Raw genomic sequence first — 12508 nt, 5'->3', positions numbered from 1 at the left:
AGAGTACGTTGAAGGAATTTTACAGGAAGCTACTAAAAGGGCCTCAGTGGTCAAGCTATTCTAAAACTATTTGGACAACAAAATGTAATATTGGATTATAAACTTGAGTATAAGAAGTCTTTGAGTCTATATCGATATAAGTGAATAAATGATTATAAGAAATAAATGGAGAAGAGACAACTGTCCATGCAAAAGTCTAAATATTGCATGTAGGTATTCCCCCTTTGTGGAAGTGAATTGTAACACCACCTTCCTTTTGTGTCGAGTACACATTAGTACTTTTTGCCAGAGAACAGTAAGGAAGATAGCAGAAAGGAACTTGCTTGTCGAGAAACCTGGCTCACACGGTATCTCCACCAAGTGTTCCAGGTCAGCATCAGTAGTGATGAGTCATGTGAGTATCCTTGATACGATATGGAAATCACACTTTATCTCAATGGTTTTCCTCACAGATGACCCATCACTCAATTTAATTGTGAGAAAAAGGACAATTGAAGGAATACCACACGAGGGAAATTGTATATAATAGCTAACCAGTTAGGATCATCAAAATGAGGAAAGTAATAGCCAAGAAGAACCTGCAACCATGACAAATATATTATGTATCCCGGATAAAGTTGAATTTTGAATAAAACTAAGGAATTTTATGTAAAATATGGGTTTGGGTTAATGTGTATATTGGTTTATTCATTATAGCAGAAATACCATGCTACATAATCTGTTAATAATCATGGAAACTGTGGTATATATGGGAACAATGAATTATCTTTACAGTGTTGCTGTAGACCGAAAGCTGTTGTTAAAATTTAACATTTTTTAAAAACAACTAGATCATATTGGATGCTATTCTGAGCCACATGCCTCATTTTATGAGTGGGTCTGGAATGGACCCTGTGTTCCTACTCCAGGACTACTGCTGTGACCATTAATAGTGTTCTTCTCTGCTCCTCCCACATTATGTCAGGAAGAGCCTGCTTCCTTACTGTGCTCCCTGCTCTCCCAGAGGAATCTGGCTCTTTCAGTTAACTTTAGATAGTGTGGTTTACAAGTTATCATTTTTAGCCCTTGAGTTGTAGGCTTGGTCTTTTATCTTAATATTCTTTTCTGAGCAGCTTCAAAGAATTTAGATAATATCCAGTGCTGCCCCCAAAAGCCTTTGAGTGAATCAGAAAACAATGCGATGGATCAGGAAGACATATATTGGTCTCTTTGTAAATTTGATATAATGTCCCCCTCACCTTCCTACATCTACTTGGGGGTTTTAATTACTTCTCTTTCATGACCTTATTTCTGATGTTACAGAGACTCAGCATTGGTACTGTGGTCCCATTCATTCATTCATTCATTCATTCATTCATTCATTCATCTAGTGATCAGCTTAGCACATGCCTACTCAGGACCTTTACATTTGCTGTTTTCCTGCTTATAAGTCTCTTTCCAGATTCTCCTCATTCAATTCCAGAGATGGCTTTCTGATGACTTTTGAAATCAACTTTCTCAGACACTCTACTTCATTGCATCTCATTATTCTTCATAGCATTTATCACCCCCTTGACATTTGTTAAATTTGCTATTGTCTTTCTCTTCTGGAAAATCTGTTCACAAAGGGGAGAAGTTTGCTTTGTTTAGTGGGCTATTCTGAACTTCTAGAGCAGAATCTAGCACAGAGTAATCACTCAGGGAATGTTTGTTGAATGAATGCATTCAGCTTACCACATGCAGACATGTCTGCATTTCTCCCAGTGGACTTACAGACCAAAAGAATAGTATACTTGATCTCTGCTCTTATAGATCAGAATTCCTACCGAGGTTCTTGTTTCACTTACATTTGCTTTCACATAGATTGTCTCTTTTGATTGCTTGTATAAACTATGAAGCAAACAAGAGTTTTCAGACTTAATTTACAAACAGGATGTTGTAAGGTAAATATCAGCGCCAAAGCTCAGAGTCAGATCTCTTGACTTCTGGCTGATCAAGTAAGCTTTATATTTTACCTGCTTCTGAACCTGGAATGAATGTCGTTGAGAGCAAGGGCTTGAATTATTTGTTTCTGTATTTTTCACTGTGCCTTACAAACAATGTGCTTATTGAAGGGGTACTGATTTGAATCTTTCAATCCATGCAATAGTCATGAAAATACTTTTTCCCAATTGAAACAGTGGGGAAAGTTTTAGCCACCCTTTTCCTCCCGTTCCACTGAGCCACTTCTTTGATGGATGTTGGGAGAATCTCAGACGTTAGCCTGTAGTTCCAGAGTTTCAATGGACTATGACCGTGGATTTGCTCAGAACATCACCTTGTATCCTGTTGGTACTCAGCTTCTGACTCGGTATGGCCAGGGAGTATACATTTTTAACAAGCTTCTGTGTGTGCCCCTGCTACCTGTTTGTAGTTAAGGCTTTGAGAATTTTGGGGCTAGGTCACTGCATGCTGGATGAGGGTCTTCTCTGGCTGTCTCACTCTAGGTGACTTTGAGAGTTGCTCTTTTGTTTTAATGTTTTACTCGTAATGGGCATTTTTCTCTGCTTACTATATGACCTCAAACAAGTTACTTAACCTTGATTTCCTCTTCAAAAAGGGAGACCATATTAGAACTTAATTCATGCAGTTGTGAGGATTAACTGAGTTTGTACCTGTACAACATGAAGATGAGAGCACATCTGATATACCCTGCAGTGAGTCTGAAATATTGTTATCATGTATTTGTCTCCTTATGCTGGCCTGATAAGTTACAACCATGGACTTAAGAGACATAGGAGAGACAGAAAGGAATCCTTTAACATATTTGCAACTTGTAATGTGGCTTGAAATGGTTGTGAAATCCTCATCTGTTTGGAAGACATTTTGCTCGCCTTAATGAACATCATAGTGAAAATCCTGCAGTGATGGATGACCCATGTTGTGTTGTGTCACTGTGTTGTAGACTGCCCACCAAGCATAAGAACAGGGGGGAGAAATGAATAGGCACTCCAGTTTTGTAGTTCTAACATGTTAGGTTATATGATGTTCAGCACAGAGCATAAAATTGTTTTTATTCATCTCAGTTATGCATTAAATAAACCAAGTTGATTTTAATTGGTGATATGGAAATAGAGGCAGGAGCCCCAGGGTACAGTGAGAATCCATTTGATGCCTAATTTAATTCATCTTAGGGTAAAAGAGGGAAAAAGTATGGATGGTATTGCTTTAAAGAGACATTTTTGGTTTTCATTTTTCAAACAATTAATGAACAACGTAACTGTTTTCATCAGGAAAAAATTTACATAACTTGCTTCTCCCACTGACTCCAAAGTGTAAAAGCTAAGTTTTTTAATTAACATGGAGTTTTTCTGCCTTTTGTTGTAGGATCAGATTTTATTAAGACCTCGACTGGAAAAGAAACAGTAAATGCCACTTTCCCGGTAGCTATAGTAATGCTACGGGCCATTAGAGATTTCTTCTGGAGAACTGGAAACAAGGTATATTATTGCCAGCAAATCTTTCTTCAGAGGACAAATAATGTTATTTATAACACTAGCCACAGTCACGATCATCACCTTTATATGCAGAAGGTGTGAATGAGTTACCTTTATTAAGATAAATGTTTAATTTGCCTTTCACTACAAAAGAACGGGTTCTTGGAGAAATGTGTGATTAACAAAAAGTGAGTGTGAGTGTGGAGAGAAAGTATGTGTGATCAAGATGTAAACTCACTTATATCCTTTTATTAACCGAAGACAATTTTATCGCTGACAAGAGATTCCTAAATGGGTTCTTTAACGAACTAATTCTGCAGCAACACAGAGGCTGTCTGGTAAGGCGTTGGCCAGCGAAAACAGGTTAATGCAGAAATTAAACTTCCTTGAGGAATGGAAAGAATTGCAGAGTAACATTTATTGAATGATAAGCTGTGGTGGTGATATGAAAAGTATGCAATATAATGGGAAATAATCTTTTCCTGTCATTATTGAAGGACACACATAAATTGGTTTTTCTGTTGGGAAACCCCCGGTCCAGAAAAACTTATTACTTTTAATAATATGAGGTGAAGAGAAAATTCTCGAGGAGATGAACTTATTAAACAAAATAATGAAATGCTGTGAAACAGCAGGGAAAAGGTAGCTTGACGTTATATAGCTCTTGAATTAAATATCCATTTTTGCGTTTTATGGCAGTTGGATGTGCTCTTTGGAAGACTGTTAAGCTGAGGAGGGTATATGCTAGCTTTTGTCAGCTTTTCGAAAAATAATACATATTTTTTGAAACATACAAAGTTAAAAGGAAAATGCGTATGAGGTATTTTTTAAAATGAGTTTGGATTTTCCTTTTTGCTTCAAGTTGCTTGTTTAGCTGCCAATTATCTCAAAGGACTTTTTTTTTACATCATTGGAGAGAAAGGTAATTTTTTTTTTAATGAGACTTTCCTGAGAAAGGTACCTTTTAAAAAAGTCTCTTGATTTCTGCCAAATAGAAACCCAAAAATGCCCTTTGCCAACTGGATGTGATGACTGTATATGTGACTGTAACTTCAGTTTATTTTTGGAACTGGAGACCTTTTTTAAAATGTACAGCATTTGAGAGGAAACAAACTCCTTCCAGAATTTTCTCCTTCAGAGTGTCTTTCTATCTTAAAGAAGTAGACAAACATCTACAACGACTCATCTATGATAGTCAGTCCAACTTGGTAGACTCTGTTAACCTTTTTGTAATGATCCAAATAAATTTAAATTTTCTTTTAAAAAGCCATAAAAATAATCACTTAGCTTTTGGCCCCAGTTGAGACCATCACTCACTTGACTTGTGGTTCTCCTTGGCCAAAGAACATCAAAATAGACGTGAAGCTTTTTTTATTGACAGGTGCCATTATTCTCCTCCGTGGCATTTCTGAATCAGGGGTAGTTTTCAGGCACCTGTACATTTCCTAAGCTCCATCACTACTGTGGCTAAAAATCACTACTGGGCCCCTCCAGGTGGCGCAGCAGGTTGGAGCACAGCACTGCTAAGATGGCAGTGGCCTCTTCAGTGCAAGTTCGATCCCCAGTCCCGGAGGTAATCTCCTTAAATGCCTGCTGCTCTCCTCAGCAGTGTACTTCATTGATCTGCCTGTTCTGCTCCCCACTCTGTCTCTGGTGAATCCTTTCGCTGCCCCTGCATTTTTGGCCTGTACCCCAGTTTGCATAAATAAATAAAATCTTTAAAAAAAATTCTCCACTGGAGACGCACACACGTTTATTGAGTAGTTGTCTGTGCCATGCCAATCAAGATTCAGTGCTAGGGAAGCAAAATGAATAGATTCTTTTTCAGGAAAGTCCTTAGACCACAGCAAAGAATTTCAATACAAGTTTCAAATACTCAGTGTTCCAGAACCAAGTACAGAAGGAACAATACTCCTAACTTTAATTCACTTGACCCTTCCCTCAGCTAATAAACGGACTTCATCCGAATTTTATTAAGAAATGAAGATACAAATTGCACTCATTGAAGTGACAGTCGATTTCACACAGAGGGAATCTGTGTACAGGTTTGCAGTCTTTTCTTTGTACAAGTTTGCAGTCTTTGCCTGGACCACCTTTAGATGGTGAAGTTTACACATCCTTAATTTAAGGGGCGTTTTAAAACGTTGATGGGACACTTTCCAGACCATGATTAGTGTCACTCCTGAGAAGCAGAGGTTTAATATTTCATAACTGATTTCATTACAGATTTATGTTTTCCATTTTTTTTCTCCTTAACAAAATGCTAAACTTAAGCCTCCACCTCTCATCAGAAACATTGCCAAGCAGACTGGCTGACACAACTGAACTCTATAGGAAAAATCTATATGCGGCAAAGCCTAATTGATAGATACATTCCTGAGCTCCGCAGAGCTCAGAGTCTGTGCTGATGTCAACTGACTGAGTGTGGGGGAGGTGCCCTTCTCAATAAATAACCTCACCCCACCTACCTCCCTCCCTTACTTCCTGCCCCTCACTCCTACACAGTCAGTTGGGTTCCAGAGTAACAGGCAGACGAAGTCCAAATCTCTACATGGCTGCTATGTAGTGATGTGATGCTGTGTGACCCTGGTAGGGAAACCAGCCACCCTTGTTCCATGTGAGAACTGGTGAGTGTCGAAAACAGTAGAGGTGAGAACAGAGAATGAAGTGTGCATATGGAGATAAAGAGGTTAAGAAAGTAGGACCGAAGAACTCTTAGGGAGCCATGTTCACTCCCTCAGTCCACTCGCCAGCCTGCCACCTTCTACTTCTGCTCCGCCCAAACCCACCCTTTTCCGTGCCAGGACTTAACTGGCATCACACCTTACCAATACCCTGCACTGACCCCTGAGCAGAAAAGGAGTTACGTGACATTGCTCATGAGTAGAAAAGGAGCTACGTGACATTGCTCTCTGAATAGTGGTTCTGGAAAGGGGCGTCCTGGCTGCAGATGAGCATGCTGGGAGCATTGCCAGGTGGTTGCAGTCCTCCAGAGAACACTAGAGAAAACCGGTGCTTCTGTCACAGCTGCTGCCAACAATGTTTGAACCCCTGCCCTGGGGGCGTTGTCCTCTCCCGTGAGACATTCTACCAGAAAGCAGACTGTGGGCATCCCTTCCAAGATACCAAATCCAAAGTCAGAGCTGTGGGCATCAAGGCAGAAAAGGCCACAGGACCCATGCAGAAACAACTGGCAAGATGGCCACCCAAGGTTGGATGAGCCATCTGAATGTCTCCGTCCAGGATAAGGACAGAGCTAAGTGGCATTGTGTGCTGCAGGATGGGGAGCGCATCCGCTCAGTTCTCACCATCGCGGAGAACACCAGTGTTACGGCCCATTAGGCCAGCATCTGCTAGAATAACAGCATCTCCATCACAGAGCCTGATTTTCCCCGATGGGCACCACTTGCAATGCTGTCGGAAATGGAGAAGGTGCCCACTGCTGTCTGCAGGGCTCCCCATGACCACATCTACCTGCAAGGCACCTTGCAGAAGCACATTATGGTAGTGTCAGACCATGCCTGCTCCCAGAAATTTATTGATGAGGAGACTGCCTTGGCAACTCACTGCACAATGCAGCCTGCTGTCTCCTGGATCGCTTCCTTTCTGGGGGCTGGAGTTAGGAGGAAGCAGCCATTAACTGGTGCCAGCAACAAGTGTCCCCTTCTGAAGCTGTGGGCCCTGAGCTTCTCCTGTGGACAAGCCCTGCAGCCCTAGGATGGAAAGGAGAACCTCAAGGCTATCCAGGAAGTGTGTTAGGTGAGCCCTGGCCAAGAGCCTCATCTGCCAAGGAAGGTGCATACCAAGTGCCAGACTGGCACGGAGGCAGTGAGTCCCTCTTTGTCTGTACCAGGCCTGCTGAGCAGTGTCTAAGGCAGCCCCTTCAACATGCCAGGCCCTGTCCCTCCCATACTCTTGAAAAGGGGGTGTCATCCAGGGCTCCAGGTGCTCTTTCCCAGTGTTCTTGCCTCCCTGTGACATTGGTGTGTAGTGGTGTCTGTGTTTGCGACCCCCACTGCTCTTTCTAGCCCACTGCCAGTAAGTAACTATTTAAAGGGGAAAATAAGGAAGGTAGGACTGGTAGGATGTGACTGTTGATTGGAGTGGTGAAAAGATGGTGGAATCCACATTAATGATGAGGTTTCTGGGCTTGGTTGATAATGGACTATTTATCTGTTGTCTCTCTCCTCTAGCATCCTACCAGCAGTCATCCCTCCTGATGTTACCTATTAAGCCAACAGCTCTGAGTGGCCAAATGTCTGCACTTTAGGACAAACGGTGTGGGTTCTTCCTTTTTTGGATTGCTGCCATCTATAGATTTTCTAGTCTCCTGCAAATTCAAGTGCTTGAGACAAGGAAATCCAGATTTGCAGATTTTACTGTACATAGAAGGCATTTCTCCTAATTGTGTCGGGGACATCATTTATAAACATTACATATAAGCTGAATTGTGCTGTTTTATGGTCACCTTCAAAGGCGACTCAAGTGTGAAGAGCCTGATGCTGTCTTTTCCCACTATGCTTACTTTACCTGGGCTGCTGCTTTATGGAATGCCATATACTAGCAACTCAGAAAAAAAGTCTGCAGTTAAGTTGATTGAAACAACTGTCAACTTTTCTTGCTGATGGCTGTCAGTTTGGGTAGTGTGTCCTCACTGACGCTCTCCTCTTATTTAAATACACATTTGTATCTTTTGCACCTTAGGATAAAGGGCTCAGAGGTGAGCAGAAGGGCTTATTTGAAGGGTAGAATGAATTGGTGCTGTGGCATGTTTCTCTATTTATTGGCTTCTCTCTTGTTTATCCCATGTTGATGGCTGTGGTCTAGGTAGTTGGGGTTTATGACTTTCCGATAAATGACATGTTAATAGGGCTATTAGCTCTCCTCATTGTCTCCTCAGAAGCTGTGACATTGCTCCCATTAATCTTGGAAAAGTCATTTGTAGTATGAATGCGAGTGAATCCATGATCTAACCTCTTCTGGGTTAAATAAAGGGATGGGTAAACTTGAGACCCAGTTTTAATATGCACTTGTCGTTGGTGTTTTGGCAGTAACTGTTGTTTACCATACCACTTTTTTTTTTTGTTCTCCATTGTTTGCCTTTAAAATATATATATAATAGTTTATTTTTGCATCGTTTTGTGCCTTTTTCCAACTCAGTTGTAATCCCCATGGGCTTTCCACCACCAATTCACCCATGTTCCATCTTCATTGTCTGTAGTCCACCCCAGTTTTTGATCCCATTCCCCACTCTACCCCGGTAAATATCTCTGGTATATAGTTGTTCATTATTATTATTATTTTCTCCCCTGATCCTTTATACTCCTGCTATGAGTGAAACCATCCAGTATTCTTCTTTTTCTTTCTGGCTTATTTCACTAAGCATGATCCCTTCTAGCTCCATCCATGTTTCTGCAGAAGGCAAGTGTTTATCTTTTTTGACTGCTGAGTAATATTCCATTGTGTATATGTACCACATCTTTTTAATCTAGTCATCTATTTTGGGGCATTTGGGTTGATTCTGTGTCTTTCCTGTTGTAAATAAAGCAGCAGTAAACTTGGCACACCGCATTGTTTTAAAGCATGTTACCACAGCATAAGCTCATAAGCTTCCCCCTCTAGCCCACTGAACTCCCTCCACCCTTTGCTTCCCAGCCCTTCTGCGCCCTTCTTGGTAGTCTCAATTCTGCATCACATTCCAAGGTATTAGTTTGGTTTGGTTTTGTCAGTTCCTTTGCTTTGTTTATTTAGTTTCACATTATGTGTGGCATCACCCAAGATTTGTTTTTATCCTTCTGATTTATTTCATTTAACATAATCCTGCAGTTTCATCTTAAAAAGTACTCCAGTGACAACAAACATTATTCACCTTCCCTTTCAGGTAGGCTTTAAGCCAGCAGGAGGCATCCGCAGTGCAAAGGATTCCTTGGCATGGCTCTCCCTCATAAAGGAGGAGCTGGGAGATGAGTGGCTGAAGCCAGAACTCTTTCGAATAGGGGCCAGCACTCTGCTTTCAGACATTGAAAGGCAGGTGAGTAATAACCCATTGTCCTTGGAGCACAATGATAAATGTTGTTGAGGAAGAAATATCTGTGCATAGAAATGAAAACTCATCAGAATCACCTCACTGTACCCAAACTCACTGACTCCTTCCAAGCTAAACCGCCCCCAACCCCCACCTAAATTGGGGCGGATGGAGGTCCTACTGAAGCTCGTAATAGTGATACTTTATAATGAAATTAATTAAAATTATCACTTATGTCCAGTATAATTATTACTTGATCAGTATAATAATATATTAGAAATGATCTGAACTCTGATTTTCCTCAACAGATTTACCATCAAGTGACTGGAAGATATGCAGCTTACCATGATCTTCCAATGCCTTAAATCAGCAGCGATCAATGCCAGAAAGTTCTTTACAGCAGTGTTTAAAAATTACTTTTCTGTATCATTGCTAAAATTATTTAATTAAGAAATGGAGGAATGGGTGATAACTGACCTTCTTCCTCTTCGAGTGTCTGTTGAATTTAATTCAAAGAATGAAAGAAAGAAACGGCTAATCCACACATGTGTTCACTTCAGGCACACCTGATATGCTCTTAATTATCAGATAATCTGCACTGTTAGTTTAATGAAGACTTTTCTTAAAAACACCAAGTAAAATGTGACTGATAGCTTTGACAACATTAAATTTCAAGAAAAAAAATGAGAAATTGCCAAGAAATGTGATCTAGCCTCAGAAAATGCATTGTCCCTGAAATTCTGGAATCAGGCATATCAGAGGAACTAGCTTAGCACTAATTTCCTGCCCTGAAAATTTCTTTACATTTTCCAACAGATATGTTTTTTTCAAAAATTGTTTTGTTAATAAAATTTCTGTCATTGTTATATGAAAATATGGATAGCATTGAAATGTCTTTAATTTTAAAAAATCCCAGTAGTTACTAATTTTTAAAAAATGAACTTTTTTTTTTTTAAAAATTCTGATAACATTGGTTTATAGCATATTATACAATTTAGAGGTATAGAGTCATACCTGTAGGTGCATATTACCACATCACACTGTGAGCCAAGCACCACAGTCTCCCACCATAGCCCACTGGGCTCCCCATTCACTTAGATCTCCTTCCTCTTGTAGCCTCAACTCTACAGTCACATCTCTAGGGTTTGTTAGAACGGTTTGGTTTTATCTGACCCTTTGCTCCTCTATATCCCATATAGAAGTGAAGCCATTTGCTATTTGTCTTTCTTCTCCTGACTTATTTCCCTTAGCATTATCCCCTCCAGTTCCACCCATATTGGCACAAATGGCAGGAGTTCATCTTTGAGTAGTAGCCATTGTGTGTAGGTTTGCGCGCGCGCACACACACACACACACACACACACATCTCCCTAATATACTCACCTGGCCTTGGGCACTTAAGTTGCTTCCATAACTTGGCTATTGTAAACAGTGCTGCAGTGAACACAGGAGTGCCTATCCCTTCCAATTAGTGTTTTTGCTTTCTTTGGGTAGATACCCGGTAGGAGAATTGCTGGATCGTATGGTAGATCTTTTGTTAAAAACTTGCAATTTTAATGGTATGTACCGAAAATCAATCTGTTAAACATAAGAGTGTTTACCATGACTTTTGCATCTCTCTGGTAGAGTCCTTGAATATCTCAGGTAAAATACTTCAGCACTTTGTTAATGAAGTAAATTTTTATAATATTCTGAAACTTAAGGTTTTCTGGTGTGGTGAATAGTGGGAAATACAGCAAACTCTCAGTAAGTGCTGATCTCTTAAAATAATTCAACTCAGCTCCAATTCCTTTAGCAGTAAAGTATAGTACAGTTACCATACCTTACAATAGTAAGTACTGATATTATCAACCTTCTATACAAGGGACTGGAGCAAAGAGACTTTAAGATACTTGCCAAAAGTCACAGAGCGCAGAATGTGTGGCTCTTTGAAGGGTCTACATTCTCCTGCTGGCTCAGCGTCCCTCCCCTCACTCAGACACAGTCACAGCTCACTTTGACCAGACTTGAGGTCTGCCTGTTCCCTTTGCTCTCTCTGTCTCCTCACTTCCCACCTCTACTTTTTTGCTTGTTGGCCACCTTTACCAGATTATAGACCCCCAAGTTTTCTTCAAGGGTTATTTGCATAGAGAAGGTCTTTCTTCCTCCGTGGATTGGGTGTCCAGCAACTCCTCAGTAGAAAATACCAGGCTGGGGTCAGTGATACCATTTCATGCTTTTCCTATTTCTGCTTTTATAATGTCAGTCCAGTTAATTCACATCTCTGGCCCTCAGTTTCTTTATCTGTCAAATAAAGGGTTAGGGCAGACAGTTTTCTTTAAGACCTAAAATTTTGTTATCCTGAGGATGGTTATAACAGATCCAAGAAAATGTTTTCTGGCTTTAAAGAGCAATTTTTTAGCAATTTCAATTAGAATTTTCCTTTTGAGAGTCAATTGGGCCAGTCCCCTCAAAGTGAAATCTACATGAAATGACTAAAAGAAGAATGGAGAAAATATCCTGTTAAGTGCAATAACAGAAAACCAGCCCTGGACTTCGGCCTTTGTGGTCTGGGTGCCATTTAGGAAGGTCGATACCTTTTCAATATGTGGCTCTGGACCCCACCAGCAAACCAGCTTCTCACCTTTGGGAAAGAAACATGGCAGAAAAATAATTACCTTCTCTCACCTCTACTACTCCAGTTTCACAGGGGTTTTTGTTTCCTCCTATTAAACCCAACTGGCCATTTTAGTTGATGAAGTGAGTAGGTATTTTTATCCTCAATTCTAATTTCTTTGCTGTGTCCACTGAAATTGACCTCTGTGGACAATTACAGAGTCACATAGGAAATTAATACAGGCAAGTTGCTCAAACATAGCAGAGGAGAGTACAGGCCTGATCTAAAGGTAATCTTTTATTTGGGGGGATATTTTATTCCAGGGACTATTAGCCTCTTCATCAGAAATGTTTTCCCCTTACCTGGCTCTTGAAATCAAATGTAACACAGAGGACTTTAATAGTAAGCTCCTTGTAAATACAGATTACTCTG

General features: G+C 40.4%; 1 protein-coding gene across 1 annotated transcript in view; it reads left to right on the top strand.

Annotated features, from left to right (window-relative positions):
* The window catches only part of DERA (deoxyribose-phosphate aldolase (putative)), an 89213-nt gene extending 78865 nt beyond the window's left edge, over positions 1–10348 (top strand). Inside the window, exons 7-9 of the mRNA XM_004693244.2 lie at positions 3346–3458; positions 9337–9486; positions 9789–10348. Coding sequence (XP_004693301.1) covers positions 3346–3458; positions 9337–9486; positions 9789–9845 — 320 coding nt within the window. The 3' untranslated portion in view covers positions 9846–10348. The remainder of the gene's footprint in view (positions 1–3345; positions 3459–9336; positions 9487–9788) is intronic.
* Positions 10349–12508: the final 2160 nt, after the last annotated feature.

The sequence above is a fragment of the Condylura cristata genome, unplaced genomic scaffold (assembly GCF_000260355.1).
Source record: "Condylura cristata isolate star-nosed mole 26May11 unplaced genomic scaffold, ConCri1.0 scaffold00036, whole genome shotgun sequence".
Taxonomy (NCBI): domain Eukaryota; kingdom Metazoa; phylum Chordata; class Mammalia; order Eulipotyphla; family Talpidae; genus Condylura; species Condylura cristata.
This window is presented reverse-complemented; position numbering and strand designations above follow the sequence as displayed.